The sequence below is a fragment of the Phalangium opilio genome, unplaced genomic scaffold (assembly GCF_054372755.1).
Source record: "Phalangium opilio isolate 3A_F unplaced genomic scaffold, DU_Popi_V2 ptg000232l_1, whole genome shotgun sequence".
Taxonomy (NCBI): domain Eukaryota; kingdom Metazoa; phylum Arthropoda; class Arachnida; order Opiliones; family Phalangiidae; genus Phalangium; species Phalangium opilio.
The window spans coordinates 2,405,304-2,425,593 of NW_028324223.1; the positions used below are offsets into that span (position 1 = coordinate 2,405,304).

Below are 20,290 nucleotides of genomic sequence, written 5' to 3' on the forward strand. Positions count from 1 at the left end.
AGCATTTTAATAACCTCACCAATTTGGACGCATATCTCAGTTGGAACGTTTAACCAATGGTTTTTTTTTTTTTTTTTTGCTCCTGAGGGGGGATACGAGCTAGGGCTGAATGAAGCCTTACAGCTGCGATTTCTTAGGTTGAAAATTGTGAGGGGAATTAATTAAAGGTTTAAGTGTTGTTTGAGTTTGGTTTTAAATTGCACAAGTGATTTTAGGGAGATAATCTCAGGGGGTAGGGAATTCCAGATGGGGACCAACCGATGGAAAAAAGAGTGCTTCAGTTGATTTTTACGGGCCTGTTGACGAAATAATTTTCTATGGTGACCACGGGTGGGGATAGACGAGGGAGCAGCGGAAAAGAATCTTTGGTCGGGACAATTTAGGATTTTGAATAAACTGATTAGGTCGAGGTAAGACCGACGAGTAGTCAAAGAAGGCCAACCAAGGGTAGATAGCCTACTGTCTCTGGGTTGATGTTTTAGGATACGCGGTAGTCGAGAGAAGGAACCCTGAATGTTGTCTAGTTGTTGAATGTCGAGAGCTGAGTGAGGGTTCCAGATTTGGCTACCAAATTCTAGGACTGGGCGAACGTAGCAGTTATAAATGCGGGTCAGAAACTCAGGGGTGATGCCTGGGAAATTGGCTTTGATAGTGGCTAGTAAACCTTTGGCGCGACCACAAGTCTTTCTCACATGGGAATGAAATTTTAGATTATGATCTATTTGGACACCCAGATCTCGACACTCATTAACACGTTTAAAGGCTTTAGTTAATTTAGTTCTAATTTCTTTACCGGGAACTTCCATGATGTAATGAAATGGTTGTAAGATTTCCGCGTCAGTCGCTTCCGAAGGCAAATAGATTTGCCTTCCGGGTCTGGCACCATCGCTGATGTACTCGCAATTTTCAATGGATCATTTTTCCCTTTTATTGGCGGGAAAGAATTGGGTAAACTACGCCAATCCGACATAATTATTATAATTTTGTTAATAATTTAATTTCAATAACTATAAATAATAAATTAGGTTAACAAGGAACACGCTCAGTATCACCGAGCCGGTACGTCAGACACGCCTGTAGATGGGTGGTACTGTGGCTGGCTCTGCTGGCTAGCAGCGTCGCTCTAGCAGACGATACGTACACATTGAATCATGCGTTTCTGACGTCACTCAGAGTAGTCTTCTACCAGGGTGAGAAATAAGGCGGTGGCACTGGGCAAATGACCAGTTTAAAAATTGCTTTGACCAGTTTATTTATTAAATGCCTGGGGGTCCAGTGGTCATCGTGACCACTTTTTATATTCCCCTTCTTTAGTAAAAAAATAATTCCCAGTAGTGGGTTATAGAAATTAATGCTTATAAAACAAATAAAACAGTATATAAAACCATCCCTAGAGCCATTTCAGTGCAGCTCTGACAGTATGTAGAAATATTAAGTGGTCATTGACCAATTTTTTAATTAAAACCCTTGGGCTCTACTGGTCAAATGACCAGTTTAAAAATTTTCCTTATTTCTCACCCTGGAAAGCACTATGTCACTGGCCAAAGACCTGTGACATAGCGTCTGCTTCGTCAATTTTCAAATAAACAACAAATTCGGTTGCGGTTACTTCGCGCATCGGAGACATAAGGTTATCGACTTCTCGCAGAAGTCTTTGCTTTTTGGGATCATCTCAAGTAACTACTCCATTATACATTAACTTTAAAGCTATTAAGGTTATAACAGCTTTTACATTCAAGCCTTGGCTATTAAAAACTTTAACAGTAAAACTAGATTTTTCAATTTTTTATTTTTTTTGCTCCAACGAGGTTGTCGACGAGCTAGGGCTTGTGCAGCCTTACAGCTCCAAATATAAGTTAGATAATGTGAGAAATCAAATGCCCAAAAATTTTTTAACTCCGGTTTTAAAAAGGAATATTGATGACTGGGAGACGAGGTCATTCGGGAGGGAATTCCAAATAGGGATGGTTCGACGGAAGAAAGAGTGTCTCAGGGGGCCTTTGCTAGAAGGGGGAAGGAATAGCTTTCTATTATTGCCGCGCGTTCGATGGAGGTGGGGAACCGAGGTGAAATAACGCTGGTTTGATTTACTAAGAACTCTATAGAGACTGACGAGGTCTAGATAGGTACGCCGCAGCGAAAGGGGGGTCCATCCCAAAGCAGATAATCTGGTGGCGCGAGGAAGATGACGCAGGGACGTACAGAGCTTGGAAGCGCGACCTTGGACACTATCAAGGAGGGCAATATCGCTTTGGAAAGAGGGGTTCCATAGTTGGCTTCCAAACTCCAGTAATGGCCGCACATAGCAGTGGTAGAGACGTGTGAGAAGCTGGGGAGAGAGGTTTGGGAAATTGGCCTTGCAAGGAGACCGTTAGCACAACTGCATGCTTGCATAACATGAGTTACTGTTTGACATGATACATTATTGATCATTTTTAACATATTTTTCATTGAATCTTTATTGAATTATAATTCAGATCTCAAAATGGCTCAAACCAGTCCTGATCCAAAAATCTCCAATGATTGGAATTCTGTTTTTCCTACCTCAATACAAAATGACACCAACTCATGTGACGTTATGAAGCGACTTTTAGCGTTGTCAGTTTCGAATATTCTATATGTAAGAGGAATTTTCCCAGAGGATGCCTTTTGCAATCAAGAAATCAATGGCCGTTACTTAAAAATGATGAATGATTCCACAAAACCTCTTGGAATGAGAGAGGTTGTCGGATGGGTAAATAATGTTCCAAAACTTAATTACCTAGGCCTAATTCTTAATAGCTAATTGTAGTTAGACGTATCAACTCTAAAAATATGTTTCCTTTTTTACTCTACTGATGATTTTTAGGTCAAGGCTTGTTTTGATGCCTTAGAACGAAAGTATTTACGTCGAGCCATCTTTGGCATATACTTGGATGAAAGAAATACATACAAGCTCTTGGAAGCTTACATTTTCCGCTTTAGCTACACTGAAAACGAAACAATTATCTCAGTTAACAACGAGGCTAGCACTTCAGTTCCCAAAAATATAACTGCCGATATGATAAAGATGAACACTGTAAATTTCATCAAAAGCATCGAGGAATTCACTGAGAACTTGAAACCCCTTCCACCCATTTGCCATTTGACGATTAAACTTCTTTACTATGATGAAATGACTCCGAAAGATTACGAACCCGCTGGTTTCGAGAGTTGTAGCCATTATCCTTACCAGTTTGAGGGGGATTACGATGCTCCTATCCTTAAAGTTAGAAAACTGAATACCTATTACCACACTATGAGCATGAGTGCTCGGTCATGGGCTTTAAAAGGAAATACCGATAACAATAATAACTCCTCGCAACAGTCCAATCATTTGTCTCAAAATGTTAGTGTTAACCATGTTTTACTTTCACATTATGGTTAAAGGAAAAGTTCATGTAACATAACATGTTATCTTCAAAGAACTGCCTTTTTCTAAATATAAAGGGAATAATATTAAAATAAATCAATAAATGATGTCTTATTACAATAAGATAATTAACATTTAATGCTAATTATCATATTGTAATAAGAGATCATTTATTTAATTCCTTTTATATTTAGAAAACGGCCGTTCTTCTAACGTATAATCTTATGTTACCTGAACTTTTCCTTGAAAACATCGTGAATCCCAATTTAGAGCCAGCACGAGAAGCCTAACAAAGAAAATGTGCCGGAACAAATTCCGGAGCCGGTAGGTGATGATGAGTTTGATATTGTATGTCCATGTGGAGACGTTACGGATGACGGTCTGATGGTTGGTTGTGAGGATTGCAAGAAATGGCAACACATAGAGTGTTTTGGAGTCTTGAAAATTGATGCAATTCCTACATTGCACATTTGCGATTCTTGCCATGGAACCAACGGTAACTTTAGTTGTCTTTGGCACTTACAGGGAGCTAAGCGGTCTTATAGATAGTTTTCACACATGGAGGATTCATACCATTTACACCAGGATGCCGGGCTATCTGGCGGACAAAAACACGTCTGCTTTTGTCCTCCAGATAGCCCGGCATCCTGGTGTAAATGGTATGAATCCTCCATGTGTGAAAACTATAATTATATAATTCCTATGAAACCCTATATTTTTGAACCTATCATATATTATCCTTAAATTCCATGAAAGGCCCTATAATATCCTGTAATTTCCTGAAAGATCCTATAATACACTATATTTTTTACTTATACATGAAGTTTTCGTATAGTTTAGGCATCAAATTTATCCTAAAATTTAGTTATTGCTCTTTTAAAATAGAGATGACATTTGACTAGATTTGACCGAAATTTATCAAGCGGAGTTTGTGTTCAGGATTTTTTAATTATATTATATCATTTAATTAAGTTCCTCTGAATTTTCAAAGTAAAATCCAATTTGCTATTCTTTTTTAATAGATTTTTCTACATAGTTTAAGCCAAATAGTATTATATATGAGCATCCATTTTTATTCCTATAATTTCCTATAAAACACGTGATTTTTTTCACCTATAAAATCCTCTAATTCCGGGAGAAAAAATACCTATTATTCCTATTCCTATAAGGAATTTAAACTTTCGGTTGGGCTTAAGTCAGGCAACAAAAATCTTCATTCTTTACATTCAGGCCAAGAATGCTCGGATCCGATAATTGCCAGTTTGCCACCGAATAAACGCAAAGATCTGGCCCTTTACCGAAGAATTCTACGTCATTGTGCAAGAATCGATGAAGCTTACGTCACACTCAATCAAATCATGAAAAAACTTGAGGTTGAACGATTCGTAGCTCAAAACATTATGAAACAAATGGAAAGCGAGAAATACCTAATGGGTACGAAAATCACGAAGAATGTTCAGAAAGGAAGTAAAAAGATCGACAAGAAACGTATCGAGGAAGATGGCTCCCAAAAGTATTTTAATCCTGATTATGACATCACTTTAACTTCGTTTTATAAAGCAGCCTCATTTGAAGCCAAGAAGGGACCGAGCAAGGTACGTAATTCATTTATTATAGTGTGTGGTTGGTTCCATGGTTTTCGTTTTCGTTCAAAATGTCTCTGCAAGAAATGGAGCTTTAAACGTTAGCTTTGAAGTACCGGTTTCCGTTTTCAGGGTAATGTTTGGCAGTAATTGAGTTTTGCTGCAAAATGTTTGGGGAATAATATACTTTTTATCGGTATGTTCTGCACATTATGGAGCACACACATATTGTCTATTATCACTGTAAATATTAAACAAACGCAATAGTCTGGTTTTCTGTGCTAAATAGGCCAAAATTTCAATCAAACAACATTAAAAAGCTAGCTTCAACAGTAGATAATTTAAATTTTTAGCGCAAGCCCGCGGCGGGAGACGCAAACACTTCGAACAGCTCATTGGATATTTTTGATAATACTGACTTAGAAAGTGTTATCAGTAAAACAGAATCACTTTCAATTGACCCTGAACCACGTAATTCCATGAACAAACGGAAAACTAATCAGTTAAGACCAGGATCAGGTGAGGGAGACAATGAATTGGTCGAAAATAACCCGAACAAACGTGCAAAAAACAGCCAAGGTGATAAAAATATTAACGTTTGAACAAAATGCTCGTAAACATTTTGTTTCCGATATATTTAATTTTATTTTAAATGACATGTAATGTCAAACATTTTTTGAAAAAAAACAAAAAAACAAAAAAAAACGGGAGTATTTAAGGGAGTTCTACGATATGGGACCAAAGATATTTGTTAAAGTTGTCATGAAAGCTCAGTATTCTAGTAACCAGTTACTTAAAACCTGCTCAAAACTGGTTACGGTATATTATTAGTGCAATACATTTGATTATGTTACTTGAGTAACAAATTTTCGGTAAATTATCCCATAATTAAAATTTAATCAATGTTTTCAAGGTAAATATATTATAAACTATATATTTATTTATTCATTCGACTTAAAATTCATTCGAACTTAGTGTAATTAAACAAATTCTTTAATTGCGTAGTTTAAGCGATGTGATATTAGGTTTTTATTTTATTCCTAGTCAAATATTGACAATTTCTAAGTCAAGAACAAAATTGAAAGCCCAAAGATGTACATTTAGTCATAACTCTTATCTATAGTCGTATAACTCCCTTATAAACTCAGCTCATTATCATATATCGTTCAGTGTAATAAATCAATTTAACCGTCCATATTATATCGTTAAAAATATATTTATATGTTAAATGAAATGTTTATTGTATAATAATAATATCAACTAGGCACCTTTTTGTGATAAAAAACAAAGAAATATACTAATAAGAATCTCTAGTCTAGGCTGACACTGAAATATTTTAGTCTGAAAATGCCCTGACGATTTCTTAACATCGTAACCATAAATTTTTTTCAGACTAATTGTTTTCAGTAACGAAAGTTTTATTTTAAAATTTCAATTTGGGAAAACTGACATAATTGGTTTAAAAATTTAACCAATGTTATTACTATTATTATTATTTATATCTTTAATGATGCAACCAGTCGTTGTCATTGTTTAACTGTGATCAATTGTTCATCTGTATAAATACTTTATATATTATATATTTATATATTTGGAAACTTTAAAATAACCAAAAAAAAATATTTTTAAAATATTAATTCACCACTTCAAACTTTAGGCACAAGTGAACTGATGATACAGTTCATAATATCATATGACATTGTAGGTTGTAGCTTATTCATTTGGGACCAAATACAATCGCCGAAATAAGTAAATAGATACGAGGTTGTTAAAGGGATATTTAAGAGCAGCAAATAGTTTTTGTTAGCGTTATTATGAAATATTTAGTTTGTAAATCAAATCATTTTGGTATTTTTATCCATGTGTTTCGATTAAAATTTCTCGTGTTGTATTTTGATTAAAATTTCACGTGGCGCCTTTCGATTAAAATTATTACGTGTCGCGTGTTTCCGTTAAAATTTTCACGTGTCGCGTGTTTCGATTAAAATTTTCGCGTTTCGATTTAAATTTTCACGTGTCGCGTGTTTCGATTAAAATTTTCGCGTTTCGATTTAAATTTTCACGTGTCGCGTGTTTCGATTAAAATTTTCGCGTTTCGATTTAAATTTTCACGTGTCGCGTGTTTCGATTAAAATTTCTCGTGTCGCGCGTTTCCGTTAAAATGTTCATGTGGCGCGTGTTTCGATTAAAATTTTCACGTGTAGCGTTTCGATTAAAATTTCTACCACTACTACTACTAGATCGTTCTGTGATTGGCCATGAAGTTTAATCGAATTTTTTGGCGCTCCTTATTTGGTAGTTAGTAAGGTACTAATTTTCGGTGAATTAAAGCGTTCCTTTTGTTTATTTTCACTTGAGATATTTGCGTTTAAAAGTACATACCAACTTCAATATAGTTCCAATATATTTCTATTTCGTTAACTGCGTAAAATATTTTATTAAATATATTATGATATATATCTATAATTATTTAAACAAAGCCATTATATGTTATTGTTAGACATATCAAACATGTTCAAAATATCCAACACTTAACATGTATGTATAAGACATGAAAGCGGTATTTTACTAGTCAAAACATAAAGATGCAAAACGCAACAAACAAAAAATCTGCAGTGCCTTAACATGATACAAAATACATAAAACACCCGCGCGCATTTATTGTTTATGTATTAATGTTCTTGGCGTCATACAATACACATGCGTATATCCTATTTAAAAAAACACGTTTCCAAAATATATATCGTTAATTTTGTTCAACATTGGCATAATTTAATGTGCCTTAAGGTTATATGTTGTGACTAAAGAACCAAAAAGAAAAGAAAAAAAAACACTCTTAAAATGTTACCAAAATAAAAATATTTTATTACACTTTAACATGAAAATGTGTACGTTTTTAATTGAAATTTGAATCCCATTGTGAAATTTGAATTAGTACCTTAGTAAGCAATCGCCGGGCCGTGATGACATCTTCAAATATCATCGCAGTACCGAAAGAATTCAAGGCAAGTCCACCTCTATAAATATTTTATTCACTTCAAGACAAAACGAGAGTAGTAAATTATTCAGCTCAAACGACTTTACCAAAAAAGTGTGAAATTTTGCAGGACGTTGATTCTTAAGTAGTAGGCGAGCATAAAGAAAGATTTCTTCAATCCGCCGCCATCTTGAAAAATCGCGGCCAGAAATGTACTAAAACCTTAATTATCTCATAAAGTAGTACATTTCAACAGATTTCTTCAATATTTTATACAAAGGAAGGGTCTTATGACTTTTGGGGCTTCGGTTTTCCATCATATTTGCAAATTGCGGCCTGAAAAACTAATGAAAGCATCCCGACGTGTGCCTTTGCTACTAAGATAGTCGTTATATATGAAATAATGAAGCAATTGCGTCAATCTTATAGAATTTTAATATTTGTAACGTAATATTTATCCAACAAAGGGTTAATATTATAATTACAATATTTTAATAGACTTTTTTTCTCTTAACAATTTATTTTCTGTGTTTTATATAGATATATATTTCAATTGTTTACAAAAGTATTTACAAACTCTTTTAAGAATATTATCAATTCTTTTTACAAAAACTAAATAACTCTTTCATATACTTATTGCTGTCCATTTATCGTAGTAGACTGATTGCAATTTGAATTTATCGAACTTAACGATGCTGTTTAAAACCCCCATCATTTCACGATGGCGTTTAGCTTGACTTCTTTCGCTTTCAGCTTGGGCTCTTCTTATATCTTCGCGTAATAAGTATAATTGGTCGATAACTTGGGCATTGGTACTTCTACCCTTTTGCTCGTTAAGTTCACGTAAGTCTCTACGAAGTAACGTTAACTGTTCGGCGACTCTCGTTTCTTGCTTCGTACGAGTTTGACCCGGTCTAGCAATGGAACCCATTTCATTGGCAACTATTTGAGCGGCGATTGCCGAATATTCGGCTTGGACTTCGCGGTCACAGTGACGTTTGGATGGAGGAACGGTAGTAACTTCACCTTCTTCGCTATAAAAATGATTATAAAACTCTTATTTTAATTAATTAACAATGTATTAATTAGTAGAAGAAGGTTTCATGTATTTACTAACCATGCATCAAATTCAATGTAGCCAGTGGCATCCATTGTATCATCACCCGTTTCGGCGTTAAAGTCAAATTCGTTCCAACCACTCAATTTGTCCAAGACCAATTTTATTTCTCTGGGTAAAATATAATGTTAAGAGGTTCGATTTACCAGACGCCACTAAAGCAATGGCGGATGGCGCAGTAGTCTTTGATTATTTTTAAGACTAATTAAATGTACTTATTATCATATTGTAATAAGAAATCGTTTATTTTAATTTAATATTTAATTCCTTTTATATTTAGAAAAGGCCTTTCTTTTAAGGTATAATCATAATGTTATGTTTCCTGAACTTTTTTTTTTAAGCGGAATTTAAAACAATTAGGTCTCGCCTGTGGTTTAGCTCAAACCACGACGCTATAGTCGAGGGGCGGAGCTAATCAGACCGCTTTGTTTTAGCTCCCCCCTCGTGGATGAGTTATGATTGGTTCAAAGGTAAAATTGGTGTGTAGAAGATTAGCCAGCATGTTAGGAGCGTCTTGTTTCATAGAATTCTAGAGGGCCGGTAGGCCCTTCTAGATAAGAACCCACACCCTCCCGTAATATTAAAGAAATAATTCACAGATTTTAGGCTTAGCGTCCCATTGAAAAAGCATGGGATTTTTGGTGGTCCACTCCATCGAATAACTCAGAAACTACTGTGAAGTTAAGGTTCGGAACACTTTTGAATTATCAAGCAACTATTGAATGTTGAACTTCTGAAGTTTGATTAAGAACAATTAAGTCTAAGTATTATATTTTAATTAATTTATAAATCATGGTAAAACCGTTAAATATATTACACTGTTTGCATAAACATTTTATTCAGCCTCCATCGGGTTTGTGGCGCATAGGATAACGCGTCTGCCTATGGAGCAGAAGATTGCAGGTTCGAGTCCTGGCAAGCTCGTTGTTTATTTTTACAGATCTTTTATTCAACATAAATGAAATAATCCTATAAGTACAATGTTTAGATAATATTTTGTTACGAAGTACGGGCTTGTGGCGTAATGGATAACGCGTTTGCATTCGAGGCAAAACATTGCAGGTTCGAGTCTTGGAAAGCTCGTTGTCTATTTTTGATGAAGAATCTTAGTATATAAGGGAAAATTCTTAAATAACAAACTTTCAATGAAATGTGCGCGTGCTGGCGCGTGGTTTAGAAATAACTTTTTTTTTAAATCTATACAAAAAGGTCAACTAAACTTAATTGAGTCACCAACCGCCTTTTTATATGAAATAAGTTACCACCCGCCTATCTATGGTGAATTAATTTACCACTCCCCTGCCAAATGATTTAAAATTTTAATCTTTCCCATAAAATAATGAGAGGCACTTGGAGTGAGCCAATATGCTCACGATCATCTTACTGGAACATCGAATTAATGAAGTTTGACAAGCATATTATTATTTTTATAATATATTAATACAAATTAAGGCTGAAGGAACAGATATTATATAAAAAGGACTTGGTTTGCCCAAGCCTTAAAAACAAAACGATAAGAGTTTTTCCAGTTGTCTGAAGCGCGGATATTATTTTTTTCTATTGAATTTTAAAGACAATCCGTATTTTACTACTCTTTAGAATTTAATTCAATCACCTGATTTTACTGCTAATGGATTAGTTTCCTATAAATTAATTGAAATAAAAAATTACTTATCTCAGATTTTTCAACAACAATTCCATTTTCCTGAAATATTTTATCATGAATTTATTATTTTGAGGGATATCGTGTAAATTTAATCAAATTGACACTTTCTTTTTTAATTTCCGAGGATTTTCCTTTCAAAAGGTTTCAAACACATCAAGTTTTCATAATGTTGTCAACTAAATAGCAACTCAACCAACACTTCTAAAATCTTTCCCACAAGTACTGATATACACAGTTCAATAATTGTGACTGTGCTTAAAGAAGAAACGAACCCGTTTATCAAATATTAGAGAGGTGATAACAGCCCCCCTTTGTATTCTAAAAGACCGCATAAAATACATTATTAATGAGAGAATTATTTGAAAATTAAAGTACGTTCTCCATTGAAAAGAAAAAATTTCATGATAAAATGTTTCAGGAAAATGGAATTGTTGTTGAAAAATCTGAGATAAGTAATTTTTTATTTCAATTAATTTATAGGAAACTAATCCATTAGCAGTAAAATCAGGTGATTGAATTAAATTCTAAAGACTAGTAAAATAGGGATTGTCTTGAAAAAAATAATATCTGCGCTTCAGACAACTGGAAAAACTCTTATCGTTTTGTTTTTAAGGCTTGGGCAAACCAAGTCTTTTTTATATAATTTTTGTAGGATCTCAGTAACGTTTTCCATCGGTTTTCAATTTGACCGTATTGAAAATGGTTTCCATTTTCGCGCATAAAGGCTGTCAGTAACCTTGTGTTTGTGTCGTTCCAACCGCAAGAACCACTTGGTGTGCAAATAACTTCGTACTGGAAAGAAGATTACACGTTTCCGCATAAGTTTATAAGTGATATGTTCCATAAGTATTCCAATAGGCATATCACAGTCTGATTCATTTCAAAAATTGAATATTAACTTTTCAGTCCAAGTTTTCCCCTAGTGTCTAAAGTCATTATTCCTAATCAATTTTAATTCATTTAAGCCTACACCACTTTTAAATGAAGTAAAAAAGCGGTCTTTATGAACTTTCAACCCCCCCCCCCTTGCCCCCGCTTCGGGAATTTTTTTATTTGTTATCAAAATAATTCAATATTCATAGGATTTTCTTCAAAACTCGCTCGACTTCAAAATAGGCTATTTAGTAAAGAATGCGAGGATAGAAAAGCGGCGGTGTTATTAAAATTACATTAGAGAATTTTTGGGGCATTTTCGTTTGGAGCCAAATGTTGCTATTCGAGCAGACGTTTTTATTGAAAATCCATAAATCCTTGAGAAAAATTTTAAAATCCAGTTTAAGCGGTTTTATCCGCCCCCTCCCCTCCCCCGAGAAAGAGAGAGCGAGAGAGAGAGAGAGAAATATTACGCAATTTCTTAACTTTGTTATTTTTGTTAAACAATCTTATTGTCTCAGGAGGCTAATTTAGCGAAATGAGCTTGTCTACGTTCGCACTATCAACTTAATTAACGTGGCTAAATATCTCTAATGGGAACACGGCACCCCTGAAAGTCATCTTAGTACATCTTAAAGGAATTTTTCCATTGCCACGGCAACCGTCTCCCACGCTCGGCATTCTTATTTTTAATAACAAGCGATTACGCAAATATTTTTAGGGTACACAATTTACAAGATTGGCAATTATCCAATTAAGGGCGTTAATGAAGTACCCTTTAAACCCACGCGTGACGTCATTCGACCTATAGAACTTAGTAAGAATTAAATAAAACCAATTATTGAGGGTTTAGGCTTTACAAGTATTAGTTCTATTTGTTTGAATATTGGGTGACCCTAAAATGTCTTTGGTGTTTTGGTCACTTCATATTTTGTCGAATTAAGGTTGGAATTTTCTCGCTCAGGTAAACAGATAAGCTATAAGCTATCCTTTCCTTTCGAGTAACGGCACCCCGTGTAGCGCCAGACACTCAAACTCGGGCATCCGTCATTACTCCGCCTTTGACGTTTCAATTAAAAATAATAATTATTAAAATGTAATTATTAAAAGTAAATGACTTTCGAGCGGGTAAAGGCATCGATTCTCTTTGAATATACGTCCTGGGATACAAAAATAACATTAAGTGTCACCTGCTGGTTCTTAACGGCCCGAAATTTACCTTAGAAATTGTCTTTAATAACACAGCGCGGTCCGTAAAGTTTCAAGCGGTTAAGGCCTTAATTAAGGCTTTCATTTTGTTAGTTTTAAAACTATTTCACGTTCGCCTCTCGTAATATAAGGCCCTCGAGTGTTTTCGGAACCTGATGCCCTTAATTTGGCCCCAACCCCCGTTTTATATCGCCCAATAAAGGGCCTCACCGTTTCCATTCAAAATTTAAACCCGCTTGGAAATTTTAAGATATTTAATTAACTTAATTGGAAATTTATATTATTCAGGACATTTTAAGTTGTTATTATTCAGTTGGATTTAAATATAATTAGACGGTGTTATTTTAAAGACACGAATTTCTTGGAATTGTAGGAGGGGGGGGGGAATTAGTTCTAGCAAAAAAAAGGAGGGGCCAGCATTGATTTGGCGGGAAATTAAAAACCTATAAGAAACACACCCGACAAGTTAGAATCATTATTGGAATTTTTGAATTCATAAAAACCCCCAAGTTGGGACCTTTATTGCAACCAGGTATGGCGATCGGGCCCCGCTTCGGCAATTACTTAATATATTCCCAATAACTCCACCAATCAATTTCACTTCGCAGCGTTTCCCCCACGCAATCAGTCCTTCCCCCCTTGTCCCTTTCCGCCGACACGAGAGCGTAAGCCAAACTATAGTCTGTCAAACGAAAGAAGAGCCCTGAGAAATTTGTCCAAATTGGTGTCGCCACCATCGACCCCATAGTACTTTATCAACTTGTTTTGTTTTGTCAATAGTCGTCTGTAATATAGTCTGCTATAAACAGATAGGCTTAATCGCAATAGAACCAATAAATTTTGCTATATATATTTAATATGTTTATGTTTCATGGTTTTTTACGATCATCGAGTATTAAAGAATAAAAAAAAAATAAACGACAAGACACCAGTTTTATCTTTGTTGAACTAGCATTGCAATATATTTTAATGACATAAGTTAAAGTACTTTTCCATAAGTCTAAGTAGTAAGTAGTTCAGCATCAAAGCGTCTTCAGTCCACATCTTCATCAGAGTCTTCGCTGTCTTCTTGCATATTAATTTTAAGAGGTTCAATTGTGGTTTCGATGATGGAATCTTTTTCCCAATACTCATGCATTATATTCTCGACGTGAACATTATGAAATAATAAAGCGTCACAAGTCCAGACCAGAACCCTGAAGTACGAAATTGACGAGGTTGCTAAAAGTAGAGGTCACACGGTAGTGAGGATTCCACCGTACCATTGCCAGTTTAACCCGATTGAACTAATATGGGCACAAGTGAAGAACGACGTTGCGAAGCAGAATTCTGGTTTCAAACTCTCGACGGTCAAAGATGCAACATTGAGGGCCATTGAACGTGTGACACCAGAGAATTGGCGTAAGGCAATAGAGCACGTCGAGAATATAATGCATGAGTATTGGGAAAAAGATCCCATCATCGAAACCACAATTGAACCTCTTAAAATAAATATGCAAGAAGACAGCGAAGACTCTGATGAAAACGTGGACTGAAGACGCTTTGATGCTGAACTACTTATGGACAAGTACTTTAACTTATGTCATTAAAATATATTGCAAAGCTAGTTCAACAAAGATAAAACTGGTGTCTTGTCGTTAATTTTGTTTTTTATTCTTTAATACTCGATGATCGCAAAAAACCATGAAACATAAACATATTAAATATATATAGCAAAATTTATTGGTTCTATTGCGATTAAGCCTATCTGTTTATAGCAGACTATATTACAGACGACTATTGACAAAACAAAACAAGTTGATAAAGTACTATGGGGTCGATGGTGGCGACACCAATTTGGACAAATTTCTCAGGGCTCTTCTTTCGTTTGACAGACCATAGACGACACTGGAGGCTCGGAAGCTGGGTAAGTGTAACTGGGTTCTCCCGAGCAGGCTAGGAAATAAGACAGGTTTACAGGTCAAAAACCAGTTTATTAATAGCTTGGACCACTTTTTTTATTCAAAACGTGAGGGTCACTGGTCCCAATGACTAGTTTATTAATTCCTACTTTTATTAAAAATTGATATGGGGACCTCTTAAATTATTTTCATTTTAACATAAATTTCGACTCCATGAAGACCATGAGTCCAGTTGTGTATACAACCCTAAGCCGAGAGAGATTTTTTTTAGAAGAGAGAACGACCACAAGTCCTGGGACCAGTAGAAAAATAAATAGGGGAAGGGTCACTGGTCCCGGGACCAGTTTCATATTTAAGACATCAGGGGTCACTGGTCCGGAGGACTAGTTCAGAAATAAACCTTATTTCCAAGCCTGCGAGTCCCGAGTCCCGAGAATCAAGAATATATACAAATACAATACATAAGAAACCTAAGCCTTGGTCTTAAAGAACATCCAAAAACCAATATCTTTAATATAATGAAATCAATCACCTTTAGTTTTATACCTGGATTGCTTTATTAAACAAAATTTCGAGCAAAGTGTTTCTTAGCAAGAGTGTTACAGAAAAATTTATAAAATGAAATAAATATTTTGAGCCGGTAAAATACTAAACAAGCGTCGACTGCTCAAAACAAGTTCAACCATGGAGCCTGTATCTTTTTAAGATTCAGGCTCCATGGTTCAACTTCCACAGAATGAATCAAACTGAAAATGTCAACTTAACTTGTTATTAGGCACAAACCTAGGCCCTCCGTTGTTCTCAATATGCTTGAAAATTGAAGAAATGGGTATCAGCGCGCTAACAGGTTAGCCTGACGTTTAACTCAAGAGCCGTACTTCAGTAAATTAACTACAATTAACATACTTAGACTTAATTGTTTCTGATTAGACTAGCCGATCGCACACCCTGAATACTTAATTGTTAAATTAAGAGTATTCCGAAAAGTAACTTCGCTCTAGTTTTTCAGTTAGAGGTGGTTAAATATCACGAAAAACCCCATGTTAATCTCCATAGGAAAATTGGTAAAAGCATGTGAATTTGGCTTTAACGTTACAAAAGAGCAAGGTCTGTATACCGCTTCGCATTATTAGGTCGGAGCATCCTTCAGGGGTGGTAAGCGGGAGATTCTCCTTTTTGTAGTAGGGGGGCTCTAGTAATTTTTTCCCTTACTATGACGTCATACGTGGGCTAGAAACAAGTATCTGCGGTGGCTGCGTCCAGAGAGAAAACGTCTCTCTACTTTGAAAATTGTATACCCCCTTTCTTCTTCACCCCTACCTAACTTTCACGGTTTAGGGCGAGGTCGATTATCCGTTATAAATTCAAATCTTAGGCGGTAACGGCGCGTTGCGCTTCGCCTTTAGTGGCTTTCAGACTAATTCTTTTTGAAAGGTAAATATTATTTACGCCATGAACTTTTAATTTAATGTAAGGTTTTACAAATCTACGAACTATTATAAGAATGAATTATTGCCATCACCCTTTCAAAAGCTGACGATGATAAAATGAAAATGAAAAAAGTTACTACTTGAAATAAAATTTGATACAAAATACTTGGTCTTTTCATTTTAAATGTGGGTACATTATAATTATCCTAAATAACGGTGAACATTATTAAGTATAGCAATTTTGAATGCAAAAAGACCTTCGTGTTTACACGTATATAAAGGCCTTTAACGTCGTTCTTCTTTTTCCGGACATACAAACTTTATTCTCATATAAGACAGCTCGCGTATTCTTTGGCGCCCACGTATGACGTCAATGAAAAGAGCTAGACGAGAGAGGTAGCTAGAACGGTAAACCGTAAAATCCCAACACCGAATACGCCCGCCTTGACAAAAGAGTATCAAGTCATATCTACAAGGGCCTACCGGCCCTGTAGAATAGACTAAAAAACGTTTGTAGGGAAGTTTTAGCCAAGGAGTACTAACTACCTATGAGTAGAATTGGTAGAAAATGTGTTGAGCTAGAAAAATTCTAATAAGGAACCCCGAATTAATAAACTGGTCCCACTGTCTATTTTTTCCAAAAACCATAATTAATAAAGTGGTCCCTGGGACCACTGACCCCAAGTTTTGGAATAAATAAACTGGACCGAGCAATTAATAAACTGGTTTTGGACTTGTAAACCTGTCTTATTTCCAACCCTGCTTCGGGGATTGCCTCTTATAAATCGCGGGCGCTCATTGGCCGGTAGGTCGCTTTACCAAAATTCAAATGCATGTTTTGGATACAAAACTTCAATTATTGTTTAATAGCGATTCAAAAAATCAGAAAAAATTCAAGGCGGCATATTTTAACATAAGGAATCAGAATAAAAATACTCAATTTTTGCCAATAGTATCCCTTTAAGTATTTTATCGCCTAGAAATTTGCAATAGAATTATTTTAAACATTGAAATATACAATGATGATATTATTCGAATATTATTCGAAAACTGAACGATAGTGGAAAAACTGACTTATTTTTAAATCTTTTGTGAGCTGGCGATCAATTAATGAAGCTGGAGAACACAGCCTTAGCGATTCCTGCGGATAATTAAGTTTTTTTAATTAAAATTATAAAATGTGAAGTTTGTAATTTGTGTCTAGGCATTTAATCAAAATTAACCTTTATGACACTTTCGAGGTAGGTCAAGTGTTTCAGGTCGTTGTACTCGATGTCTCTTTCGACATCCCTTCCACAGACGGAAGTCAACTCTTGGTAGACCTTTTCTTGAATCTCCGGGTAAAGACCGAGCATGTACAGGGTGAATGTAGTAGCGACAGAAGTGCTGTCGATACCCTGTGAAAGTAATTTAATATAACCCTTTTTTCATTTAAAGCGCACTTGTTCTATTACCCCTCCAATGATATTTAAGCATTCGTCTCGAAGTTGTTTATCGCTCATCAATTCGGGCTTTTTCTCGAGCATTTCTAGAAGGATTTCCATAAAGTTCACGCTTCGAACGTTATCATCGGGTTCTTTCATATTCGCTTTCTTTCTCATCAACATCATCTGCGAATGAATTGGTGCGGTTTTGTTCGAAATGCTTAAAGTTCGAATTTCAAAACTTGTCTACTTACTTGGAACATCTCATCAATTACTTTAACTGCATTTACGGTTTCTTTTCCCTTAGCAGTCAATTTGAATAATTTCTCCGATTGCAACCATGGTCGAACTAAACGGTAAACGAAGCTTTCTTTGAATCTAGTATTAATGAATATTTTATGTTAATTCTGTTTGAACGGGAAGAACTCCCTGTTCAGGGTTATTTTTCCGTTATTTGGCAGCAGAAAAGATTTTCCGTGTTTTTACCTTTTAGTAGGTTCGAAAAATCGTTCTTGTAAAATCTTTTCATTTTCATAATCAAAAACTGCGTCTACAAGAAAATTAAATTTAAGTTGACTTCAATTTAAGAATTAAACAATGTAAGTACACCAATATGTTGAGCAATTTTCCTCAAAATTCTGTCCAATATTTTTTTTACTGAATTCCAAGAAATTTTAGTCAGTAAAAACCAGCCTTAATATAAGCCTAACCAAAAATAAACCCAACCTGAAGCCGATATTGGGATTGAATAATTGAGAACTACGCTTTTAGTTACAATACTTCATGGAAAGAAAAAAAATTAATTTAGCAGTGAATTCCGCGTCATTATTCAAACCGTTTAACAGAAATACGCCTCAATTCTACGCAATGAGTTCCCCGGTTGATGTCACAGAGAAGAATTCTGCGCATCATATGCATGCAGATTCTCAATTTACCCATAATTATGTAGAATGCGCACTTTTCGACTGACTCCGTTATGTCTAATATCTTGGAATCAGACTTTATTTAATTCGGAGGTCTCCCAACATTGGCCCTTAAAACAAGATAAATTGGCACACATGGGGAGTAAGGCAAATCAGCTTGCCCATCTTGTTTAGACAATTTCAATAGCCTCCAATTTAAGAACGTTAATGAGCCTTTATCTAGCAGAAGTGTACTAATTACAACTAGAAGTGTGCCTAAGTTGGTAATTTAAAGCTTTTCAAAGAGTGGACATTTTGAACAATACCTCTAAATAACTTGGTACACATCAGATTATATAAAAAGGACTTGGTTTGCCCAAGCCTAAAAAACAAAACGATAAGAGTTTTTTCCAGTTGACTGAAGCGCGAATATTTTATTTTTCTATATAATTTTAAAGACAATCTGTATTTTACTACTCTTTAATTCAATCTCCTGATTTTACTGGTAATGGATTTATTTCCTATAAATTAATTGAAATAAAATATCTTATCTCAGATTTTTCAACAACAATTCCATTTTCGTAAAAATTTTATCATGAAAAATCTGAGATAAGTAATATTTTATTTCAATTAATTTATTGGAAATAAATCCATTACCAGTAAAATCAGGAGATTGAATTAAAGAGTAGTAAAATACAGATTGTCTTTAAAATTATATAGAAAAATAAAATATCCGCGCTTCAGTCAACTGGAAAAAACTCTTATCGTTTTGTTTTTTAGGCTTGGGCAAACCAAGTCCTTTTTATATAATATCTGTTCCTTCAGTCTTTATTTGTATTAATCTATTATAAAATAATATTTGCCTGAAATGCGAAATTTTTCACTTCTAGGACGAGGTTAAAAATGGTTCTACACTTCTACTAATTCTTATATGATACGGCTCACAATTCGTTTTAGAACCCGAGCTTTATAGTCAACTTCAAAACAAACCTGAAACTATTTTAAACTATCAAAGCCGTATCTTTTACAGTCCACTTTACGATTGCAATTATCCATGACATTGCGTGCACTGCCCTTGTACGTTTACAGTGATTGGCACCGTGGACAGTTATTTTAATTAAAATACCTAGGCCACAGATCCAGTTTTAAAAATATCCTTATTTCCAACACTGATCCATCTATCCTTCCAGCTTTTACAATCACCCATTGCATAGACTCACTCAATAGTCTGCCTAAGCATGGATTTATAATAGAAGCTTACGCTTCCTGGATATTTCACTCACCTTAAAACCATAGATATATTAAAAGGGTAGATACACAATTCAATGGGAGGTCGACGCGGAAGGGGCAACGAGCAGACAGCCGCTATTTTCTGGGGGTAGCCGTATAAAACGCCATCTATCGGGAACTTTCGAAACTAAATTAAGGGATGAGCTTAGAGTAGTGGCACTCTATGTTAACCCCCTATAGGGCATAATAAGTCAAACCCTCGGAGATGCCATTACTCCATTTTATACGAGCTAAGAGCGGAAAAACGTATTTTATAAATTTTACACCTGTAAAATCTTTTAAAAAACACTTGGAACTTGTATTTCTACTTACTTTCGAGGAAATACCACCGTTTTCTGAAGGTAAGAGTCTTTTTATATACATTTTTTAGTAATAACAAGTTGGGAAAACCAAAATATTACCTCTCCGTGTCGAGAAGATTATATAAACAAAATTATCCAATGAAAACACTTTTGCCCTCATCCTTTATATATATAGGAGGCAATGAATGAAATATATCACAATGCACGGGCCTTGATAGATACAGG

At 35.1% G+C, this 20,290-nt stretch overlaps 3 protein-coding genes across 5 annotated transcripts; 1 reads left to right on the forward strand and 2 right to left on the reverse strand.

Moving 5' to 3' along the window:
- Window positions 1–1,536: 1,536 nt before the first annotated feature.
- On the forward strand, window positions 1,537–7,859 carry LOC149612784 (uncharacterized). 3 transcript variants are annotated; one of them, XM_089858375.1, is made up of 7 exons: window positions 1,699–2,401; window positions 2,478–2,734; window positions 2,849–3,367; window positions 3,662–3,887; window positions 4,622–4,986; window positions 5,107–5,170; window positions 5,328–5,466. In XM_089858375.1, the coding sequence occupies exons 1-6, from the start codon at window positions 2,398–2,400 to the stop codon at window positions 5,122–5,124; spliced, it is 1,389 nt and encodes a 462-aa protein (XP_089714501.1). In that variant the 5' UTR covers window positions 1,699–2,397; the 3' UTR covers window positions 5,125–5,170; window positions 5,328–5,466. The 3 variants fall into 3 exon arrangements, with proteins under 3 accessions (XP_089714500.1, XP_089714501.1, XP_089714498.1); XM_089858374.1 differs by lacking the exons at window positions 1,699–2,401; window positions 5,107–5,170 and adding an exon at window positions 1,537–1,676 and having other exon boundaries at window positions 5,328–7,859; XM_089858372.1 differs by lacking the exon at window positions 5,107–5,170 and having other exon boundaries at window positions 1,701–2,401; window positions 5,328–7,859.
- A 717-nt stretch (window positions 7,860–8,576) lies between these two features.
- On the reverse strand, window positions 8,577–9,633 carry LOC149612785 (uncharacterized). The gene is made up of 2 exons (XM_089858253.1): window positions 9,069–9,633; window positions 8,577–8,985 (listed from the first exon to the last, which is right to left on the reverse strand). The coding sequence occupies exons 1-2, from the start codon at window positions 9,101–9,103 to the stop codon at window positions 8,577–8,579; spliced, it is 444 nt and encodes a 147-aa protein (XP_089714379.1). The 5' UTR covers window positions 9,104–9,633.
- Window positions 9,634–16,961: 7,328 nt separating this feature from the next.
- LOC149612786 (cytochrome P450 4V2-like) lies at window positions 16,962–18,218 on the reverse strand. The gene is made up of 6 exons (XM_089858340.1): window positions 18,058–18,218; window positions 17,826–17,949; window positions 17,602–17,757; window positions 17,371–17,544; window positions 17,222–17,288; window positions 16,962–17,123 (listed from the first exon to the last, which is right to left on the reverse strand). The coding sequence occupies exons 2-6, from the start codon at window positions 17,832–17,834 to the stop codon at window positions 17,056–17,058; spliced, it is 474 nt and encodes a 157-aa protein (XP_089714466.1). The 5' UTR covers window positions 17,835–17,949; window positions 18,058–18,218; the 3' UTR covers window positions 16,962–17,055.
- Window positions 18,219–20,290: the final 2,072 nt, after the last annotated feature.